Source organism: Periplaneta americana, chromosome 12, assembly GCF_040183065.1.
Source record: "Periplaneta americana isolate PAMFEO1 chromosome 12, P.americana_PAMFEO1_priV1, whole genome shotgun sequence".
Taxonomy (NCBI): domain Eukaryota; kingdom Metazoa; phylum Arthropoda; class Insecta; order Blattodea; family Blattidae; genus Periplaneta; species Periplaneta americana.
In genome coordinates, this window is record NC_091128.1 from 45,748,746 (window position 1) to 45,774,271 (window position 25,526).

The window sequence follows — 25,526 nt, forward strand, 5'->3', positions numbered from 1 at the left end:
TTCTAAAATTGGAATAATTCGCTAAACTGTCCTTGCAGTGTGTGAACCTCGTAAGTGGTAAATATGTTTGTTTATTCTGTTTGCGTATGTTAATGTAGTTTTAATATGCCTCCAATTAAAGGTTCCAAAAGTGTACTCTTTGCTCAGTGGATTAAAGGAAAGGATTTTATTAGATCATATGGGGATGTCGTATTCTGCGATTGTTGCAGAAAAACAGGTAGCTAAGCACTGCTATTCCGTTTCCGAATATTTTCTATGACAGTTGTTCTTTGTAAAACATTACAAAACTTCTTTAAAATAAACTCCACAGGGTCATAAACGCGAAACCGGACTGCAGATTCTTTTGTTCAGTGAAGAAGGTTATTTGTGGCGAAAACTTGAATTTGACCTGATACTGTCTCAAAATGTTCATTCAAGTTTGCATCCATAACTCCTTGCAATGTAGAGAGGTCATTCTCTGCCTACAAAAACATATCGATTGACAAGCACAGAAACCTCAAAGAAAACCAATTTAGAAATGCTGTTAGATGTTAACTGTGCAAAAAAATGTGAAGTGAAATAAGAAATTGGAACAAAAATGAAAGTGCTTATTTTGATGTATTTTTTGTTTGATCGTGCATGTTTCATAGTTTTATAGTGCATGAATGCATGCATATTTTGGGATTTTATAGTGCAAGAAATTCTCGTCTAGTTATTACCATGAACTAAAATTTGTGAGAACAGGAACATACAGTCTATAATTGAGAGGTTGGGTGCAAGAAAGGCATTTCTGTCAAATGCAAGTTTTGAGAAAATTGATGTTTAAAATTCAAACCGTAATAATGTTATCTATGCACATATTTACATTTTGGGTACTCCTGACCTCTGTGATCACAATATTGAACTACAACTTGGTGATCATATGCATAACAGATCAGAGAACATAATAAAGCGTTTTACTCAAAAAGGGCACATCCTCTAAAATGTCCTTCTTCTTCGTGGTCAGTTCAACCTGTCAACTCAGGTGGTCCGAGTTTTTCTCGGGGTTCTCCTGTTTCCCATATTAAGCATCAACGTTATTCCATCTGATCTCAGTTCTGTTATCAGTCTACAGCATTCCCCGAAAGCCAGATGGTGACACACTGATCTAGGGTGTTGCCTGCTCGAAACCTGGATATGCAGTGAACCTTAGTGTAGTCAGCCAGTGTGGGTTGGTAAAGCGCCTGGTTCGAGGATAAGCACAAGAGAGCTTCTAGGTCGCAGTGCTGGGTTGTAATGCCCACTCCAGAAATTCAATTCAATCATAATTACTAAAGTAAAAATTTGCATTTCATGTAAATACTATCTGACTCACGAATACTAAACGTCAACAAAAACGTTCAATAATTTAGGAGAGAAATCTTCACAAAGACAGATGGGCAGACTAAGAGACAATATACAGAGTACCACACTATGCAGGGGACATCGGGGGACAGATTACCCGCAATCCATTGCTTGACTCACCGGTAAGCTGTAGCAGCGCAGCCGGACTTTCATTTCATTATGGTAGGCCTAAATTATTAGTTAAGAGTTACCTAATGAATGAAGTTTAAAACTGATGTAGATCTTACCTTTTATCAAAGCAGCTGTTGAAAATAATGTCCAGCATTCTCAATACAAACATTGCGTCGTGTTCAAAAATTCTGACTGGTTTCAATTCTTGCTTAAATATCTGCAAGTTTCTCCTCTGTTAATACCATCTTCTGTGGCTCTCTCTGTTTGTTTAAAACAGACCCTGTTTTTCGCCATTTTCTAAATAACTTAGCTATGTATTGTTTCGAAGGCAATGCAGCATCACAGAACTGACGTGGAAACTTGCGAACAGTAGTGTCATGATTTCTTCTTTAGGAGAAATGTCTCAACCACACTCCACTCATCAGCTAAACACTACGTATGCTTCTCGCTGTCTGCGGACTCCATCTCCACCACTTGGGAATTTTAAGTCTACCGTAATGAAACTGAATGCCCGTCCGCACTGTTACAACTTACCGGTGAGTCGAACAATGGATTGCAGGCAATCTGTTCCCCAATGTCCTTGCATAATGCGGTAACTTTTCGCTGCCTCTCTCTGCATAAAAACCACTCACTACTTTTGCTACCATGGTATTGGAAACATTTAATAAAAATTTCTAAACTAACTTTCTTGCTATATGACAATAATTCTACATGAACATGATGTGTGGGTCCAATAAGCTCTTTTACAATAATCGAATAGGTTTGTCCGTCAAATTGCTTATCAAAATCACAATGCTATAATCAGCAAAATATTACAACATTTACAGTGTTAAATGTTTTCAGCATAAACTGCCATCTTCAGAACACGTAACAATACAAGAATATGAATACTTCATATGGAAACATTATGAGCAAGATACATGTTGATTACATATTAAAATATTTAAAACCAGATATATATATATATATATATATATATATATATCAAATCTTCCTGCAGAAGTTAGCACACAGTGCGATTGTCAGTCAGGTCATTAAAACTGAAAATAATATATTTGTGTAAGAAATGGATTATGAATTTAATATTGTATTAGAAAGAAAATTTTTAAATATTTAAATATTGTTTATAGGGTGAATGGAACTTTTGATGTGGTAATTTGTTTATATAAATTGTATAGTGGGTTTGTTATATTAGTAATTTGTTCGTTTAAAAGTTTAGTTTCTTGATTGTAGGCCTTCTCGGTAAAATATTCTTCAGCAATGCTTACTGTGTTGTTATTATTTATGGTTTTAACTATTTGTAATGTATCTTTTATATTATGAAGTTCATGACCTCCTTCAATTAAATGTGTGGCGAATTTAGACCTGTTTCTATTGTACTTAAAATCAGATACATGTTCGTAGAACCTAGTTCTGAAATTCCTACGTGTTTGACCAATGTACTTCTTCCATTTCACGTTCCATTTCACCCTACAAACATTACACCTTACCCTCTCCATAAAGCAGATGACATATGTCCAGATATTGTCGGACCATCGGATCTGTGCCCCCATAAGATACGCGAACTGAACCCTAATTCCTTCTCAGCCTCGGTAATTCATTTCTCTTCCTGCATTTCTATCTCTCTCTTTTCTAGCTCTCTCCCTTTCTCTCTCTCACTACTCACAATTTTGTGCCTTCTTGCGGGACAGTTTATTTGCACTTGCAGTTCAGTGTTGTCAACTCAACATCAACACTGTAGCATGGAGTGGTGAAAGAAATATTAATAAGCAAGTATGTAATAGCATTTTGCGATGAAGAGAAACAAATAGGTCAATATATTATGTTTCCTATAAATCAGGCAACGAAAAGAGCAGCTACGATCACAGATGGGGCTTATTTTATTTCAATTGATTACGTATTAAAATTACTTAACTAATACTAGGAAGAATTCGAATCATGGAAAGTAATGCCTGGAAGAGGCAGAGGTGTAGAATTGTACAGCCAAGTACCTAAAGCCAACGCCTGGATTTTTAATAAGTCTGGACTATCTACATCTGAATGGGTAGCCTGCCTCAAAATGCACGCCAATTTAGCAGCAGTTAGAGTACCTGGTCGCTCTTTGGACGGATCCCGGTGCAGACATGGCTGCCCGGAGACTGAAAGCCTTGCCCACGTCCAGGGTCAGTGTAACAGAGGTTTACTCCTCCGAAATGCCAGACACCATCATGTTCGATCCTTAATTGCAACTGCTTTAAGAAAAAGGTCTTGGATAGTAGAAGAGAAAGTTTTTTGCCTTGCTACTAATGGCTCCTCTAGATGTATTGACATCATAGCGTATTCTCAGACTACCAAGAAAGGATATATAATTGATCCTACCATAAGGATTGAAACGGGGAGTAGCCAGCCAGAGGATGTCAATAAAGAAAAGATCAACATTTATCTGCCAACAGTTGATTACTTCAAGGCAAAATACCAGCTTGAAGACATTGAGGTGATTGGTCTTCTTATTGGAGCTCGTGGTGTGATTCCCAAGTTCTTTGAAAGCTTCAGGAAGACTTTTGAACTACCACAGACACTTACTGCTGACATCATAACTTCAGTTTTGAAACGCTCTTGCCAAATTCTGAGTCATCATATTCACTCTGTTTAATTTTTTTTTTTTATTCACTTTATATTCATATATGTTTATTTTAATTTTCTTTCTACAAAATTTATGTAAACATTTAATATTGTAAAGTTCATGTAGGAGAGTATACTGAGTCCTTCTGGGCTACCTCCAATGGGAGGCAGTTATTATCTTATATTTATCTCTTACAACATTTTTATGTAATTTATATAGGCAGGTCAGAGCACCTAATAAAGAAAATCAGGATAGAGGGAGGCTGTGCAGGAGATGAAAAGCTAGAATCACCAAGGAAGAACAGACCAAGGCAACCTTTAATTCTTGTAGATGATATGAACCAATGTATTTTAAGAAGAAAGATACAAGAATTTATACCATGTAGAATGAAGTTCCGACACTGAAGAAATTACTGAAGATTACGAGAGATAATATTTTCCAAGGTTGGAGAGAAACGCTGAGGAAAGTGATTCGAGACATGGGATTTAGGTTTAAAAAATGCAGAAATACAAGATGTATTATGATTGAAAGAAATGATATTGTAGCATGGAGGACCAGTTATTTATGATACTGTTTGACGGAAGTTTGGCAACATCCCTATTCGGCAAAGTTCGTGGCTTGCTGTTTAACGTGGTGGGAGGAAAGCGGGTGGAATGGAGTTAGTACAGGCATTAACTTTTTCAAGAATGACGACAGCGCTGAAGGGGCACAGATCCGATGGTCCGACAATAACAGATAAACTGTAAACACAGAATGACTGTCAGTATTGTCGTAGCACACAATCAGCACAGGGCTCCTCCTAACCTCTACATCACGTAAGTTTTTATAATAGTTTAAGTGACTACTATCAAACCATTTATATTAAAAACTTTCTTCCTAATACAATATTAAATTCATACCCCATTTCTTACACAAATATATTATTTTCAGTTTTAACGACCTAACTGACAATCACACCATGTTCTAACTTCTGCAAGAAGATTATATATATATATATATATATATATATATATATATATATATATATTGAATCATGCAATTTTATTTTATCATTCAGCAACATTCATTTTATGTATCCATGTTCATATACAATCCGGTTTTAAATATTTTAATATGTAATCAACATGTATTTTGCTCATAATGTTTCCACACAAAGTATTCATATTCTTGTATTGTTACGTGTTCTGAAGATGGCAGTTTATGCCGAAAATGTTTAACACTGTAAATGTTGTAATATTTTGCTAAGCAATTTGATGGACATACCTATTCAATTATTGTAATACTTCTACATTTCGTAAAATGAAAAAAATAAAAACTGCAGCTTTAGTATTTCCAAAGAAAATTCATTTTACTCCACACGAGCAGTTAGCAAAACTTTGGAAGACTGCATCAAGATCCAGCAGCAAGTGGGTTGTCGAAATATGAAAGATTTGGACCCCAAGATACAAAATTTGTTCATCAACATAAGGTCACTACAGCCCAACCTTTTGGTTTGATTCAGTTTCAGGGCTGTTCTTGATGCTGTCTTCCATTACTACAACTATTAATATCAAGATACTTAAGGTTTCTACTTATGTTAATAATTTCAGAACTCAATGCACCACAGTCGTTTAAATGTTGTCTTGAGAGAATTAATTACCTACCAGTGATTTCCAGAAATGTATTTATCATGCATACAGGCTACTGTGAACCCCACACAATTTAGCAGGGGCTGAATCTCACACTGAAAATGAGGCATTTTGCAGCATTTGTGCTGAAACTAAGTTACAAATAAATTTTATAAATATGTGAGATCACTTTTTTCTACCTCATTCTACCTGCGTGACTTGGTCTGCTCAAAATAGAGACTGCAATAGTGAAATATGTTTTGCGCAAATCAATCTGATAAAATGCGATCTGTGCTTAGTTTAGTCTTCTGTGTTGTAAGGTGAAAATCTTATGCTATAAATCAGCTGTGGCATTTACAACATGCTTCCCATTTCAATTCATGCTAATCAGAATGAAGCCAATCTAAAACTCACTTCGTTTTTCTATCCACACCAATTGGACAGATATGAAAAAGTGGAAAAAGTTGGCTACTGTGAAACATTTTTTCGTAATACATAATAAAATATATTCTAGGCCTTAAGTAACTGCTCTCACTGCCTGTGGTTGTTACATACGACGCTATTCTCACCAAGCTGAGTTCATCTCTGGTCAAGGACTGTCATATATATAGCTAGAAGAGGACAATTTGAATTAACGTTTTGCCACCAACACCAAACAACGCACATTCCAAATATTGGTGTATTTAAACATCTTTTGGTCATCAAAGGAATAAATAAACTGAAAGATGATAGGGCTATAACAAGGGGAAAGGAATGCAGAGTTGCTGATTACTTATCATTGCAAAGGTGTGCCATAACAACACACAGGTACCTACATTATGTCACATGAGTAAAAAAATCTTATGCCTATTCTATGACTGCTTAGAAGAGAACTATACAAGTACAGGGTTAATAAATTTTTAGAACATTACTTATCATACTGACTTCAGGATTTAAAATTACGACATCATTCTCTTAAATCTGTCAAATTGTACATTCAAATGTATTATAAATGTATACTCTTGCAAGAACTGTACTCAGAGATTTTCAAAATTAACTGTTTTCACTAGTAAAAACTAATACTTTACACATTTTGTCGCCTTCCACACAAAGAGACGTAACTCAAAGAAGTCGAATTTTAGAGATGCCAGTTTTGAATAAATCCATATATAAGTGTTCGCGTAGGCTTCTGCGGCTGGTGTACATGGTCTGTGGATAAGCTTCGGGGCTTCTACCGCGTTGTCTTGGTGTTGGTGGCTGACGTTTCGACTGCTGTGTTGTGGTCATCTTCAGAGCAGTTGGCTAAGGAAATAGTCTGCGAGCTCGTATATATATATAGTAATCTCGATGGGGGAGGAGTACTTTCGGTGATAGGTCGTAGGTTCTCCTTCTGGCATCTGAGTGGTCCTTCGTTGTCCAATCCGGTTGAGGTCTGTATGGAGGAGAGTATTCATATTAAATACTGGCCCTCATAAGGTCCGAAAGAGTGATCTTGATACTGTGCCCGATGTCCGGATGAAGGGGGGCGCTGCGTACATGTGGAGACCTGGTTTCTCGTTCCTAAGTATGATCTTGGAATAGACTTCCCCATGAGTTGCTGAGTTGTAACCCCTCGTCCTTGTTGATGTTGTTGGGATGTAGTTTGATGTGGAAGGCTTATTTGACCAGTCTTCTGTATAAGTTGTCTTCTTTATCTATTATCTTGATATTGTCGAATTCGATGGCCTGAATCTGCTGAGTATAAGGCTATTGCTGATTTTTCGTATGGTCCGTAGTTGCAGAGTCGGATGTGTTCCTTCCTTCTACATATCTTCCACCGTACATCCAGTTTGGCCTATGTATTTCAGACTGCAGGAGCAAGGAATCATGTATATTCCGGCTGATTGGAGTTATGAAAGTTTATCTTTGACTTTGACCTCAACCGGATTGGACAACGAAGGACCAATCAGATGCCAGAAGGAGAACCTACGACCTATCAACGAAAGTACTCCCCCCCCCCCCCATCGAGACTACTATATATATACGAGCTCACAGACTATTTCCTTATCCAACTGCTCTGAAGATGACCATAACACAGCGGTCGAAACATCAGCCACCAACACCAAGACAATGCGGTAGAAGCCCCGAAGCTTAGCCACAGACCAAATCCATATGTAGTTCACATACCAAGGAAAACTACATAAAAATGTATTCAAAACCAATCTATCTCCCAAATAGGCTTTTTGAGCTACATATCTTTGTGTGGAAGGCGACGATTTATAACATCCCCTCACGTTTTTTTTTTCGTATTTTTTATCATAATTTGACTGAACTATTGAATTCTTAAATAATAGCATTATTTTCCTAATAGAAAAGTTACATATTTCCATCAGACAAATTAGGTTTATTTTATGAAAATGACTTTAGAAGAGGTAACTTACAAATTAAAACAAACTTGGAACAAGTGTTTTACTTCATGCAAATCGTTTCACTCCTGGCCTCGCACTAGACTTGTAGTTCCTAATTTCCAATAGACTGGGCTGACTTTCTTAGAATATGTGGCCATACTCTGTCGTGCAATAGAAGTCTTACCTCACAAGCCTCACAAATTGATTAAATTGCTCTAATTTACAAAATCTGAATCTTATGGATTTACTTATAATGGCTGAATGACATATACGTACCTGTAATGTCCAGAACCTTCTCTTTCATTATTTATGACAGTCACCACTCTTACTTACACTAGTACTTAATTTCACAACATACTTCACCTTATTTCATGAATATTAACGAAAATCTGCGTTCTATGAATTGATGTTTTGGAAACTGTAATAGTCCTTGATTAAAGATAAGTGAAAGCACATAAGATTATTTAAATATTTTCATTTCTGAAGATCAAAAGAAGAAAACTATTAACTGTAAGAGATATTTAATCTCGTCATTTTCTGACGCTAAACTTATTATTGTCATCCATTCGGGTTTTTCTCCTGTTATACCTTTTAAAACATTCTGCTTGGCACTCACCTGAACTGATCCGTGTCGGTCAGCAGGTGTGAGGTTGCCTAGTTGATTCCCCTGCTGTTTTGGGATATCTGGCCACGCAGGGACTCCTTTCCCAGCTCCCTGCATGCACAGTACAAGCCAAACACGTCACACACAGAGAAGGAACAAGCAGCTTGTTAATTTCATGCCAAATCCAACTTCAATTTTACATGTAACATTATTAACAAAGTAATAAAGAAAGTGCATACTGTAACCTACATACTTACATTAGAAAATATGTGGTTGAGAGATATTATGGTGGTGATTGTGGTGATAGTAGTAGTAGCACCAGTATAATAATAATAATAATAATAATAATAATAATAATAATAATAATAATGTACAACGTAATAATGCTGGCCTAATTCCCTAGACCTGTTATCAAATGATCTTGGTGGTTAAAGAAGAAAGACAGGTGCAAAATTGCGTAGATAGGGAATTACATCCACATTTCTCTAAAATGAGGTCCAAGTCCCACATTTGTAACTACTCATCCATCAGACTCAGACTTGATTCTTGGAAATGAAATACGGTGAGTTCCAGTGAACGTTACCGGTGTTTCTGTCAGTGATCAGCAGCAGATTGCCCATGCATCCATAAAATAACAGTGCTTTGTCAGATTAAACCTCTCATACAATGTTATATTAATAACCAACCTTCCAAATAAGCACACAATATTTAGAGGCCCACAAAAAAAAATCTACTGGCAACATTGATTATTCAGCATCAATCCTATTTCTTTCTAATACAACTTAAAAGCCACCAAAAACACCACCCAAAGAATCTATGAAGTGATATTGAAAAAATAAGCCTTTTGTACACGTATTGCAGTCTTGCGATGGTGACTAGTAATTTCGAGCTAGAGCTCTTTTATGCCCGCTGCGCATGGAGCTCTTTTACCTGTAAACATTGCTAAAGGATGTACAGATCTTAGAACACAGCGCATCATGACGGAACGGAAGCTCTTAAAGCTTTCAAGGAAGAGTGGAAGATATAATATTTATGCTTTGAACATGGTGATGAAGTCCAGTGCTTGTTGTGTAAAAAAAATATAATTTGCAAAAAAAAGCAATATAAAACGGCATTATGAGACACAACATGAAAAAAAATTTAGGCATTATTCAGGAGAAGAGAGAAATAAATTGATTTCGGAATTGACATCGAAGGTAAATTAATTTACATTTGGGCCAGTAGATTGTATCTAGATTCCTTTTATTTCTTTATTTTAAATGTATTGTTGATGTTTTATTTGTTGCTTGTTTCTGGATATTTACTTTTATTAGACTATGTGTTTCTTTAATTTAGAAATAATATTTTATCTTTGATTGCACTTTAACTTACACTATTATTAAGCTCAAAAAGCTAATTCACTTTTATTCCAATAACTATTTGAAATATTTTGAGCAAATATGAACTAAACATTTTGAAAACTTTGATGCAAGGAGTTTTTTTAGTAACGTCAATATAAAATATACTTAAAAATATAATTTCAAAACTATTAGAACTAATTGCACCAAATTTTGTACAGATGATATTATTATAGATCTGTTTATATAGTTTAAATTTCACAAATTTTGGCCGAAAATTGTGTAAGTTTTAAAAATCATACATATCCCCTTAAATGATTGACCCCAAAAATTACGATGGCTCTCAATATCTTAATTTAATCAATTTGTTTTTTCGTGTTACGTGCATCTCACAAATCACTCTAAGGAAACTAATTACATAATCACGACTGGAGAGTAAGGACTACTCTTCACAGTCACTCAATCAATATACTCTATTTCAATCAATATTGTCATTATTATTTTTTCAACAAATACTCAAAAGTACACATGTCCAGCAGGTAGACCCTATTAGTTTCTCCTAACCAATGAAGTGAAGAATATACATAATAAATAATTGCTTTTAACAAGAAAATGGTTTACATACAATTAACTTTTCCTATTTCTCTTTTTGTTCCTAAAAAACCCTTCCCTTTGCGATTTGTTTATATATGTACATGTATATTAAATAACTGAATAATTAGCCCTATTACATAGACAGAAATTTAGTAATGCAAGTTATTGTAATAATTGCTGCCTTTATTCACTGCATGTGCATGTACATCCCTGATGTCTACGTTATGACGCTATGTAGTGGATGCGCTATGCGCTTGTGATCAAGGTCGAGCTCTTCTACCATGATTGGGAGCTAATATCAGCTCATCCCTGATGTACTGTCATAGATGGCTGGTCCAATGAGTAGTCAGGGTGCGAAAGGAAACAAAACTGACTCTGAGAAAGAGACAATAAAGGAAAGGGAGCAGGAGTTGTCAGGCTCCACCTTCTCCTAAGTGATGCAATGCGCGACCATATTTCACAGATTCCAGGGGTGGTGTTTAGTGGTAATGTTGTGAGTTGTAACTACGTACATAACCCTTTACTGGTCCACTGTATAACAACGAAGCAAACATATTTTGAGAACATAATATATTGTCGCCTCAGTACTATACTGCACTATCTAAAAAATCATGGTTTCAAGAAATCGAGAGAAAACACTTTGTACTGCGTCAAACAAATATTCCAAATACAATTCGGAATTTAATACTTACACATTTAATTACACGTTTAGAGGACGTTTAATATTTGTTACATGAATTCCCGATATCTTAAGCTACTTAATTATAATTATGATAATTCAGGGTTAGCAGACATAATGTCCATGTTAAATCGTCCAGAGTCAAAATGTCCATAGTAGTATAATGTCCACTTCACTCTAATGTCCAGAGGATAATATCCATAGTTCTATAATGTACACTATATCCATTGTTCAAGGTAGTTACAGTAACCTATGTAAAATTTTCCAAATGCAGAACTAACCAGAACAGAAATTTTTAAAGATGGAACGAAATCCTCAGCAGTGCCATCACAGAAGGGTAAGCCATTTCTTTCTTTTCGTGGGTACCTGTACCGACATCATGACTTTTATAAGATATAGGACAAAAATATATTAGCAATGCAAATAAAGGAAAATTTGTAATGCTGCAATGACAACTAACAGTAACCTGGATGACATTTGGGTTTTGCAGGATGGCACAGATAAGCATTTACATAGTGCTGATGAAGCAGGTATAGAAGTAAAGTGCATCTTGAACTGTGTTAAGGTAAGAGCAAGAGCGATGCCAAATGAAACTCCATCAACTGTTTTGGTAGCAACTCTCGGTTCTCCTGTGGAGGAGGTAGCATAAAAGATGCTTGAGTGCAGAAGTTTGAAAAGAACGATAAACCGTATACAAATCCACGAGCGGCCTCCCAATCCAACAATGAATGATTTAGTCGTAACAGCAAGGAGTCAACAGTTTCTTTTGCTTGGCTCAGGCCAGGATAACGAAAATAGAGTTTTAATATTTTCTTATGATGATTCCCTAAGGGTTCTGTCTCAGTGTAATATGTTAATTTGTGATGGGACTTTTAAGTGTGCTCTCCAGTGGTTTGCACAATTGTTCACAGTGCACGGGAGACATCTCGAGTCGTGCAGCACACAAACAACGCGGTAGAAGGCTGGCACAGTCATCTTCAACACGCGGCTGTACATTATCCATCCATTTGGCGATATATACAGTGCCTAAAGAGCGAAGAAAATGAAATTTGGACACAAATATTGAAAGCAAGAGGGGGGCATACACAAATTAAAGAGCCGGTAAATGAAACGTATTTGACGAATCAAAGACGAATTCTCCAAATTGTGAGAAACTACAACAGGTGCAAAGAAAATGGAGAAATTCTCATATACCTTAAAAGTACTGGTTACCATCTTAAAAGTGGGGCTCTGGTTTCCGATGACTAATAACTTATTTGTACGAGTTACGGAATAAAATTTATTGTATTCTATTCAATTCAGACATTATGGACGTTTGACATTAGGGACATTTTGATCTTACGGACGTTTTATCGTATGGGCTTTCTGTCGTATGGACATTTTCACCATATGGACATTTTGACAATATGAACATTTTGACCTTATGGACGTTTTAACATATGGACGTTCTGTAGTGTGGACTATATACGGTGGAAGCTAATTCAGAGTTAATGCAGTTTTGCATTCTGGAATGTTAATATTTTATACAGTTGGTGCATAAGTAAAAATGTAAATAAACTAGTTTCCATGATTGTAAAGCCACAGTTTTCTTTAATAAGTAACATAGTTGAAATAACAAAAGAACATTTTGCTTACATATTGAAATTTCAGTTATAATGTGATGCCAAAAGACATTGTAAAAGAAGTACTGTATAAAGAAAATCTTGTTAATGGGGATGACGCTAATACTTATAAATTATGACACATATCATGAAATCAAATAATATTTGTAAGAAATAAATGAAACATGTACAAGGAACTGTAGGAACTTGAGTAATTATTGTGTTTGAAAGTCTTATTGTCAGAGAAAAAAATACAAAACCTTCATTACACAGCTCTCATGCAACTGCCAACTCTTCATCGCGGTTGACCTGTTCATGTTGTTGAGATGCTTTCAGATTCTGGTACCGGTAAGAATTGCACTAAAGTCCCTCTTCTTCTGCATCCCAATTTTTTTTGGGACTTCAGAGTTTGCAGGTTTCAGAAACTATCCCTCTCTGTTTCTTCTGACATAGTTTTGCATTCCCTTTCATAGTATTAAGTTTTATAAATGACTGTACAGTAAAACCTCTATTATCCGTGGTAATGAAGGAGGTTGGGTGAACGGTTAATCGAAAAAATCGGATAATCCGTACTACACAAGACTTTCATAAATTAAGTGTTGCATAATCCAGTTTCGTAATTTTCTCCGTGGTCATGTGTTTCAACACATTAGGTAATGGATCAGAAGTTTTAAGTATAATAGCTCTGTTGGAAAGAGTGAATGAAGAATGAATAATGCTGAAACTGATCAGGAAAAGAAAAAGGCATTGGCTGGGTCACTGACTGAGAAGAAACTGTCTACTGAAGGATTCACTGGAAGGAATGGTGAACGGGAGAAGAGTTCGGGGCAGAAGAAGAGATCAAATAATAGACGGCATTAAGATATATGGATCATATGCGGAGACTAAGAGGAAGGCAGATAATAGTAAAGACTGGAGAATGCTGGGTTTGCAGTGACAGAACACTATGAATGAATGTTGGGTTTCCAAGAGTCAAGGAAACTTTCTATGATGGATTTCTGTGGAAAGATAGGAAAATTATAGGTCTCATGTTATAGATTTTAGTAATTTATACACTTTATCCTTGTTTTTTATTAAATCTCGCACAGTTGTAACTCCAATCTCGTATTCCGATGTGAGATGAACCACAGTTCCTCTTTTTCAAAGCCACTCAATTATATGCACTTCTCTTCGATATTTAGCACAACATATAGTCTTTTAGAACTTCTGGAAGACGTTTTGCAGAGAAATTAAACAGGTCACTCAAACAGTGGATCATAATGTGTAAGGACAAAGGCTTGTAATATCACTCTCTATAAAAAAATACGTACTAATGTATTGTGCAGTACTCAATATTTTTTTCAGCAACAAAAATAGGAGAGAATGACAGATGAATAATCCAACAATCGGTTAATAGGGTGACGGATAATCGGGGTTCTACTGTATAAGGTTTTCATTTTCCCACGTTTAATTCACATTAATCATGTCGGATCACTTGTTCTTTATTTTCGTTAACTGGATGATGTTTTCCAATATTCTCCGCCAGTGCTTTTAAATCAAATACTTAAGTAGTGTTCATTTTTTTAATTTTAAATGGTGCTCCATTTTTCTTTGATGATCGTATTATGGTTGTCCATTGTGATGGAACATAGATAGGACCAATATTGAAGAATTTTTTCTTCTCCCTCTTTATCAAAGAGTACATATTATGTTCCCCTTCAATATGTGTATGAAATTTTGCAGTAAAGTTCTTGTTCCAGAGAACGCGTCAGTTTTATCAACACTTCTTCATGTCAAAAATATGAAAACACTTCTTTATCGGATATATTGTACACTGTGAAATTTTAACACAATAGCTTTGTTTTATAATATAAGAATGTATTATCTTCATACAGTATAGATAGACAGTACAGATTGTGGGTAAAAAATGCTACACTGCTGTTTTGCACGTCATGTGTCTGGCATACATCACTCGTCTTCTGCTGTCTTGAGAGATTTTATTTTATTTAAATATTTATGATATTTTGACTCCAATGATGCCCTGTTTGTCTCGTTTCCATTTCTGTATGCTTCACACAACAAGCATTGATTTTCTTGGCAAGAAATTATTTATTAAACTCATTTAAGTTCGGGGCAGAAGAAGATATCAGATGATAGATAACATTAAGTTATGTGGATCGTATGCAGAGACTGAGGAAGGCAGAAAATAGGATAGATTGAATAATGCTGGGTTTGCAGTGAAGGATCTGGCCTTGGGCAGAAAACTATGAATGAATGAATTTATACTTTTCTGAAAATATTTTGATACAAATATTGTTTTCCAAACTGTTTTCCTTCTTATATACATTTGATATATCATTGCTACATTGAGACTACCATTATGCTTCTGCAGTAATGTGAGTTTACACATGGAAATGATTAAATGTGAAATCGAATAGAATTTCTTAAAAATCTTCAGGCATCTTGTGATTATTATGGTGACTCCTGCCATCACTTTCAATGACACCCTGCTCATCTTCTTTTTTTTTGCAGTATTTAGTCCCTTTTGGTTATATCTCAGATGGAGCTACTTTTTATACACACTTAATACAAGATGAAACATTAAAATGATAGACTTTTTCGGTACATCATCTCATATGAGTGCTGTGTAGCATTCATTCAATTGGAATTCACGTGTTATACTGCATCAAGTCAACATAATGCACTATAGCTCTGGCAGTATTTAAGAAGTGAAGTTAATGCTATATGGCATTAATTGTTTTCTATAGATATGGTATAATGGTAAAATATAGTGCTGTATAACACTTAATAGAGCATATTTTGTTACATTACAGAGTATCATTAACTCAAAAATCATCTTTTTTTGAGTCAGTGCAGTATAAGTACTGGGGTGACGATATATGGGAAGAGAAATCATATGGAAGAACAAGGAAAAACTTTAGTCATATGTTTCCTGGCCACCCACTTCCATGTAGGAAATCAATGCTAACTTTAGTGAATAGATTTAATGGAACCGGATCTATGAATGACCAGAAAAGCCAATGGCAATCTCATGTACTTACTGAAGAAAAACTGGATGAAGTAGAAGCGGATTTGGGACGTAGTCCTAGGATGCTAATTCCCACTATGATGTGAATTATGTATCACACAAGATGCCAAACATTTCCAGTAGCTACTGTGAGGGCATAACAGGCTTGCAAATAAGCAGATGCCCACATTTTCTGGACGTGTAAATTATTTTATCCATGACCGTAATGAAAAACATGTCTTTACTAAATACTTTTGCGTTTGTAAAGTAGGCTTTTATTCAACATTACTTTATTCTGCTAGTGAGATAAAGACTTTACCTCACAGTTTGAACTTTATCTCACAGTTCATTAGTATTTTCCTAGTACCCGGGCACACACGTATACTGTTCCATTCAACTATTACTCAAGAAGTTAATATATTTAGTTACTAGATGTCACTACCTCCACTTCTTTATTACCATTTCTTAAATATACATACACTCAATCTCCTCCTCTTTTCTCTATCTAATTTGTGCATTGCATCCATATCTAATATGTATTTTTTTTTTAATTTTATAATAATTTACCTTTTTACCTGCGAAGTTGGGTTTATTTTGGGTTTATAGGATTTTATAACAACACGCGTTAGTCAACTGAGCTAAACAGACATGATGATTAATTACGTTTTAATATTCCTCTTAAGTTTATAGAAGTAAAATGTGAAATTATTTTAATCACATTAGTCCTGTGAACACTTCTAAATAATCCCTGAAACTTAAAAAAGACGAAAATACATCTTTAAAATGAAAAAAACATATATTAAAATTATATAATTAATTATAATTTGTTATTTATCCAACGCCTTAGATACCATTCTTCACTAATCATGGCCTCCTACATCATAACCTACCTAGTACACGTATCGATTCTAAAATCCATGCCATGATATGTGATTATATGAGGACTTATTTTCAACATATTTTCTTTTATAAAACAGAATTTTTCGTTATGGTCATGGATAAAATTACGTATGGTACTTGTGAGCGTGATCTTTATTGCGCTCGTGTAATTTAAGCACTCGGCTGACGCCTTGTGCTTAAATCTTACCACTCGCACAATAAAGATGCACTTACCTCACAAGTACCATAAATAACTATTAGTGGGTACCTAAGATACCAGTAACAGGGTCACCTGAATTTCAAAGAAAATCGCCGAAAAATTTACGTTATACAATAAATATTTAACATTTTTAAAACTTCGTGTTATTTTTCGATGTCTGTTACATTCACAGACTGAATACATAACCATTGTAAAACACAACACAACATAAGAGAATAAACTGAACTTATTCTTAGCTGGCTCTCTATACAACTAACACCTGGAGCATCAGCTTGTCAACCTGCAGCAGGCCCCTGTAGATGCAAGCAGTAGCAGGAAAGACTGCTGCTGATCAGCCAACAGAAACACCAGAAACATTTGCTGGGACTTACTGCAAAAATACCTCTCTTCCCTGTGGGTTAATGGTCTTATTCTGTACTGGTCACATGGCCAGGTAAATTTTCTACTTGAGAATATCTAGTACATGTTTATTAAACTCAAAGGGTTCTTTTGAAGTAGATGATAATGAGGATAAAGTCGAAAAATATCTCTACACGATTTCGTATCTCTATAAGATACAATATCCTTAATTACAGTTTTGAAGGAAGTGGTGACTTGTCATTTGGAAGGACTATTTCCATTATGCAAATGGTGAACAGTTCAATTATTATCTGCCAGATAGTATTTGTCTTGTCTAAAAGTACCTTGGCACAGACAGTTATATTAGCATCTCGACCATCAGGCTGGATCTGTTTTTCTTACGTTTTGTGATGGTCAGTAACCAGCAGGATTAAAATGTGCCAGTTAAAGGTATTTTATTCCACAAAGAGTGTTTTAAGACAATTCAATGTGCTAATACAGCCAGAACTTCGGAGTTCAACAATTATTTCAGAAAAGAGTCCTGGTGATAAAGTTCAAAGTAATACAATTATTAAAAAATTGGTGAATAAATTTCATGAGATTGGGAGTTTTTAAGACAAGAAGCTTAAGACGTCTTCATTGAAGAATGTTTAGATAGAATTACTTAACAGTTAAAGAATTTCTATAGAAAGAGAATTTGGGGTCTTTTCCAGAAAAAAGGAATATCTTATGATTCTCTACACACAGCTATGAAATTATTGAAGATAAAACTGTACAGAACTACAGTGGTGTAAGAACTACAATCTAGTGATCCATCAGAATGTAGATGTTAATTTTGTGTGTAGTATTTACCCAAGAGGCATGATAGAGAAACTAACTCTAATCACTTCCCGTTTTTTTAATGAGGTATGGTTATGTCTCCACAGTTATGTAAATTCCAAGCAATCGATACTGATAATATCAAAACCAGCTCTGTTATATGGCAGTGAATGTTGGACACTGAGGCAAAAGGAAATAAATAGAATCAACATATCACAAATGAGATTTCTATGATCATTGACAGGAGTTACCTTGCGGGACCGCATTAGGAGTGACGACATAAGAAATCAGTGGGAAGTTGAGGAGATGACAGCAGACGTCCAACATTATCAACGTAAATGGAGAAACCATCTTCTTAGGATGCCTGAACATCGTTTACCAAAGAGACTATTGTATTACCATCCACAAGGACAAAGAGATTTAGGCAGACCTCATTGACGTTGGACGGACCAATTCCATTTGTAGTTCACAGATTGGAAACAACCCAAAACTGTGTACTGGCAGAAGAAGAAGAAGAAGAAGACAAATCATGTACCTTTTTTGACCCGCAGCACTGCTTAATAAAAATTTTCTCCTTTTCTTGGATACCGCAAAGAACAAGTCACTTAGATGCAAAACTTTAGATAGACTTTTTCTGGAATTATTATGCAGAGGAACTAATCAACAAGAATAATATTATTGTTACATCTATTATTATGGACGAGTTCAAATGACTAGTTTAAATACAGTATGTTTATTATGTAGGTTAGCATATTACCTAAGTGAAAGTGTCTTAATGGGCTGTTACTGTAATATGATTTGTTCTGGCAACAATGCGACAATTGCACTCGTAAGTTATTATGTACCGGTACTGTAAAGTGTCCGTAACGATATAATTTAACTTTTTAACGAAAATATTATAGATTTATTAATTTATCCTACATAATAATATCTGTAATTTTGACAATTAATATTTGAGGAGAAAAATTCGCTCCAGCGCCAGGGAACGAACCCAGGTCCTTGGTACGTAGAACCAAGGACCCGGGTTCGATCCCTGCGCCGGAGCAAATTTTTCCCCTCAAATATTAATTTTTAACGAAACTTCAGTTTCAACAAATTGTTTTCCTGTATTTAGTTAAAAAGCTCCTTTCGTTCGTCGTTATTTAATCAACTGTCTGAAGACAGGCTGGAACCTCGTGACACCAATAAGGCATCACTCATGAGAAGATATATGATTGCGAACTAGCAGGTTGGTTCCTTCCCATTGGTAAGTGCCATCATCATCATCATCATCATCATCATCATCATCATCATCATCATCATGATGGTCCTAATAGATAATATAACCTGTGAACCTTTCATACATGACATTATACTTTCATTAAAATTACTTTGTGATCACCAACTGATGCATCCTTAAAGCGATGTTGCCAAACTTTTCACTCTTCTGGTACTTGAGATGTGTGTGCGCGATCTGCTGGTGTGCTTCAAAACTAACAAATATCATTCGCGAGAACAAAATAACACGGTAATCAGTGAATTAAACTACAACTGCGTCAATAATAACTATATCATATATAACAAAACAGAACAAACTCGTTTACGGAGAGAGTTTTTCCCCATTCCACTCATCTTTCATCGTTTATATTAGCTGGGAACTAGTACACACAAGCTGATCAGCAGACGAAATATAAATGTGAAAAAGCGTGCCTAGAGTTGCCAACTTTTCTTTTTGAAGAAAATACAGGAGACTAAGAAATCGATAAAATTTCACATAGAAAATGGACAAATTATCCAGTTCCATTACTAAAAAACAACTTTATCCTACACTCTCGCAGCAAGATTTAAATTTAGATTTGAAACAGATTTTGTCTTGTGTAATAGTTGAAACTGACTGCAGTTTGCAGTTTTGATTTATTAGATGCATCGTGTTCCTGTATCGAACATCTGTCCAATTATTATTCATGAGATGAAACACACTCTTTGTATGAGCATTACTAACTACTTGGTATGTTTAGAACAAAACTCGCCAAATTTATAATATCATTTTTTTTTTATTCTAGTAGGTTATTTCACGACGCTTTATCAACATCTTAGGTTATTTAGCGTCTGAATGAGATGAAGGTGATAATGCCGGTGAAATGAGTCCGGGGTCCAGCACCTAAAGTTACCCAGCATTTGCTCATATTGGGTTGAGGGAAAACCCCGGAAAAAAACCTCAACCAGGTAACTTGTCCCAACTGGGAATCGAACCCGGGCCACCTGGTTTCGCGGCCAGACGCTCTAGCCGTTACTCCACAGGTGTGGACTTTATAATATCAAAATGATTTGATGTTAAATGAGTGAGCACTACAATTCATTTCTGCAAGCAATCATTACGTTCTACAAAGACTGCACATTTTAGTGCATCTCAAAATTCATCATATAAATCATCATCATTCATGGCAAAATCAAACGTATGGAATGAAAATTTTTACATAATACAAAAATAAGGGAGAAGAAAAATACAGGAGCCAGGAGTTTGTTAAAAATTAGGGGCAAATATGGGAGATCCCGGGAAATACGGGAGGGTTGATAACTCTAAGCGTGGCTTTGTCCACAAAATGAACTGGCAAAAACAGTACGTCGCAAATTAGAACGGGCCATAATTTTCTATTGCCATAGCAACTGTGGTACCTTCTTGTGAACACACTTCCTAAGGAATCACAAAGTAATTTTACAACAGGAATTCTAAATATCTTTCCCCAGTCCCTTGATGCATTAAAACAAATTGGCAGTGAATTCGATCCATTTAATTTATAAATTTAGTTTTTGTATGCTTGTAAAACATGTGTACCATTATTATTGTTACTTTTTATCATTCAGATTACTGTTGCTGTTATTATTGTAAGTATTGTGCTACCAATTATTGGCTAATCGCTGTTGGCTAGCACATTAATATTGTCGGACCATCAGATCTGTGCCCCTTCAGCGCTGTCATTGTTCTTGGAAACGTTAACGCCTGTACTCACTCCATTCCACCTGCTTTCCTCCCACCACGTTAAACAGCAGGCCACGAACCTTGCCGAATAGGGATGTTGCCAAACTTCCGTCAAACGGTGTCATAAATAACTGGTTCTCCATGCTACAATATTATTTCTTTCAATCAAAATACATCTTGTATTTCTACATTTTTTAAACCTAAATCCCATGTCTCGAATCACTTTCCATAGTTTTTCTCTCCAATGTTGGAAATTATTGCTTCTCTTGCAAGCTTCGGTAATTTCTTCAATGCTGAAACTTCTTTCTGAACGGTATAAAATTCTTGTATCTTTCTTTTTAAAATACATTGGTTCATATCATCTACAATAATTAAAAGTTGCCTTGATCTGTTTTTCTCTCGTGATTCTAGTTTTTCACCTCCTGCACAGACTCCCTCTCTCCTGATTTTCTTCATTAGGAGTTCTGACCTGTCTATATAAATTACATAAAATGCTGTATTATTAATATTAGTTAAGTAAGTACTTTTAATACATAATCAATTGAAATAAAATAAGCCTCACCTGTGATATCAGTTGCTCTTTTCGTTGCCTGATTTATAGGAAACTGATATTGACCTGTTTGTTTCTCTTCATCGCAAAATGCTATTACGTACTTGCTTAATAATATTTATTTCGCCACTCCATGCTACAGTATTCATGTTGAGTTGACAATATTGGACTGAAAGTGCAAATATTGTAAACTGTCCCGTAAGAAGGTCAAAAGTGTGAGTAGTGTGGGACAGAAAGGGAGAGAGATAGAAAAGAGAGAGATAGGAATGCATCGGATCTGTGCCCCCGTAAGATATGCATCTTACGGGGGCACAGATCTGATGGTCCGACTATACATACATATATTATATTATTATTATTATTATTATTATTATTATTATTATTAGTTAACATTATTATCATTTTTTACACTAGTACAACGTTAATGCTATTAAACCTGACAAAAAAGTGTTAGATTATGTAAAGAAAAAATATGCAAAACTATGTAGATACACAAAAGTGCAAAGCACTGTGCGAGTACTTGGTACCTACTGTACCCTAAATTATTTAATATATTCTGCATCTATGTAACTGTTAAATTTGTTTTTTTACTTCGACCTTGGAAAATTCGACTCATGCCTAAAGAAAAAAGGGGCTGGCATGTCAGGTCACTTCACAGTATTAATTTGGCATGGCACTCGTAAAGATTACTAACATGTGTAACGGCATCAGGTCATTTTCATCATATCACATTTTTTGTGTGGTCCTTTGAAGAGCGTCTTAATGGGAGTCCTGACTTTTCAAACGATAAATGTATTATAAGAAATGTGCTGCTTTACCGACACAAAATAAAATTTTTTGATACATCAAACTACCAATGGTTTCACACTTATCTCATAGATAGGAAACAGAAAGTTGAAATCAATACAACTATGAAATCTGCCTCGACATGGGGAACTATTAATAATGGAATTCCTCAAGGATCAATATTAGGTCCCCTACTTTTTCTAGTGTTTATAAATGATCTTGCCCCCCCCCCCCCAATAAAAGATGTAGGTCATCCCATATTATTTGCAGATGACACAAGTATAGTAATTACAACCAATAACTCCAACACATTCCAATCTTCAACAGAGAAAATTCTCTTCAAAATATGTGACTGGTTCTCAGTCAATAAATTGATATTAAATTGTAACAAAACTAACATAATTCAATTTAAATCCTGTCCAAATTCAACCTCGCAAATTTCTAGCGCAATAATTGACAATAGATCCCTATTAGAAACAACAACAACCAAATTTATTGGCTTAAAAATCGATAATGTGTTAAATTGGAAAAATCATATTAAAAAAATTACCCCCAAACTAAATTCAACTTGTTTTGCTATTAGATAGCAAATATCAATATCTTAAAAACAATATACTTTGCATACTTCTACTCAGTAATGAGTTTTGGAATAATATTCTGGGGAAATTCCACAGATAGTAACAGTATATTTCGATTACAAAGAAGAGTAATTAGAATAATAGTAGGTGCCAAATCTAGGGAATCGTGTAGGACTATTTAAAAAAAAAAACTACAAATAATGCCCATGGCTTGTCAGTATATCTTTTCATTAATCGTATGTAATCGTGAAAACTTTGTAACTAATTCAACAGTTCATAGCATGAATTCACGTAAAAAAAGACTTTCATACTCCATCGGCAAGTCTATCGTGCTATCAAAAAGGTGTGTGTTATATGGCAGTAAAAATTTTTAATAGCCTCCCTATCGATATAAAAAATGAAACTCAAAACATAAGATTATTCAGGGCCAAATTAAAGAAGTACCTAATTTCTCACGCCTTCTATTCTGTAGGTGAATTCATGACATTCAATAACACTTCCTGAAATTGATACTAAAACTTTGTGTTGTACTAGTAGACTATATTGTAAATCTCTTCTGTATATATTTCATCTAGACTGTGACTATAAATTAAGACTTTATAATAGTATTAAGTTTTTTGACTTGTTCCATATTCTAGTTGTGAAGCAATGTATGAATACCATGGAATGTTAATAAATACAAAACAATACAATAGCATGGAAAATTAAGCCTGTCATGTCTATTTCTTTAATATCCCTTACAGTAGAACAAAATAGATAATGGAACAGGGTAAATATGTGCACTTATCAATCTGATATTAGCAAACGTTCGACTCAGATATTTACTTAAGTATCATAGCATAAGAAAGCAAGATCTAAAACTGTATTATTAAACTAAAGAAGAAGAAATACAGACATAAATGTTACTATAAAATCGCTCACAATACATGAGCATGATGCATTGCTCCCCATCTTGTTTCCATTTGCAAATAAATATTAGTAAGGTACAAAAGCACTACGCACTCTAAATAATAAAGAAATAGTACAAGAATGGTACTCACATTCTCACAATAAACAAGATTATAGTATTGCTTAAAATGAAGGAAGGAGCACTCACTGCAAATCTCTACATTTTAAGTCACAGCCCTGTATTCATTTTCTTACCACATATTACACTTTTCAATGTCTTTCAATGCACGTGCAAGATGAGTGCCAGAAACTCCCAACGTGACAGCATGCAATGAAGCAGCTTGAGAGTGCTGCAAGTTTGCTGTTGCGCACAGGTACAAAACACAGACTCACACGAAGCACATACACACAACTTATCTGATACTCATTAATTTATGAAAAGTGGCTTCGTTTGGACTATTTATTTTGCTGCAATTATGCCTCAGAAACATTTAACATTTCGAAATATCTATTCAAAAGTATTTGTCCAATCTCAGCAGCCCCAATGAAGTTAAGTATTCTTTCCCTTTTTCATCCGACAATAAACATTTTATTTTTGAAATATCTTATTTTCCAGGTATAAGAAATTGCTAATATGGCCGTCTTTTCAATGTTGCCAAATGTTACACATTATCACCAAAGTAGGTAAAATCACAATGCTATATATAGTAGTAGTAGTAGTAGTAGTAGTAGTAATAATAATAATAATAATAATAATAATAATAATAATAAATGTTATTTATTTATGATTGATATAATATTAAAATGTATTTTGTCTGACAACATGAAATTCATTGGTATGACTAAACAGTTTATGATTCATAACACCTAACCTAAAAATGTATTTTGTCTGACTACTGTATATGAAATGATAGTACGAACTCTGAAAACAGAATACCTCTTCAAACTGTATATTGTTTATTCATTATTAAAATTTGTTACTGTATTATTTCTTAATATTATTAGTTATTTATTACATTCAAATTTCAAATAACTTTCACTAGTAACTTTCATTTGATTAATGTTGGCAGCTTTTTCAAAAAGCAAATGTTGCTGTCAACATAACAGTTGAATAATTTCAAGGGAAAAATTGTTCCGGGGCCGGGTATCGATCCCGGGAACTCCACCCGACACCGTCTCAACTTTTCCCTTTTATATCCACACAACTCGCGTGGGCTGACGAAACACCAGAGACCCACAACGAGTGCACACAATCTCTGTGTGACTTGGAATTGTGGTTTTCTGTTAACGTACACAGTAACGTATATATTATGCAAATCTAGTCTTTCAGGTGAAGCTCCCTGTAAAGCAGATTTGAATAATTTCAAGGGAAAAATTGTTCCGGGGCCGGGTATCGATCCCGGGACCTCTGGTTGAACGTACCAGCGCTCTACCACTGAGCTACCTGGGAACTCCACCCGACACCGTGGCCCCGAAACAATTTTTCCCTTGAAATTATTCAAATCTGCTTTACAGGGAGCTTCACCTGAAAGACTAGATTTGCATAATATATATGTTACTGTGTACGTTAACAGAAAACCACAATTCCAAGTCACACAGAGATCGTGTGCACTCGTTGTGGGTCTCTGGTGTTTCGTC

The 25,526-nt window shown here is 35.1% G+C and overlaps 1 protein-coding gene across 6 annotated transcripts in view; it reads right to left on the bottom strand.

Moving 5' to 3' along the window:
• gish (casein kinase I gish) overlaps positions 1–25,526 on the bottom strand; it is a 391,901-nt gene that overhangs the window by 17,516 nt on the left and 348,859 nt on the right. For 3 of the 6 annotated variants that reach the window (XM_069841243.1, XM_069841244.1, XM_069841242.1), the window contains one exon: positions 8,665–8,763. The exons of the other annotated variants lie outside the window; for them this stretch is intronic. In XM_069841243.1, coding sequence (XP_069697344.1) covers positions 8,665–8,763 — 99 coding nt within the window. The remainder of the gene's footprint in view (positions 1–8,664; positions 8,764–25,526) is intronic. 6 annotated transcript variants of the gene reach the window in all.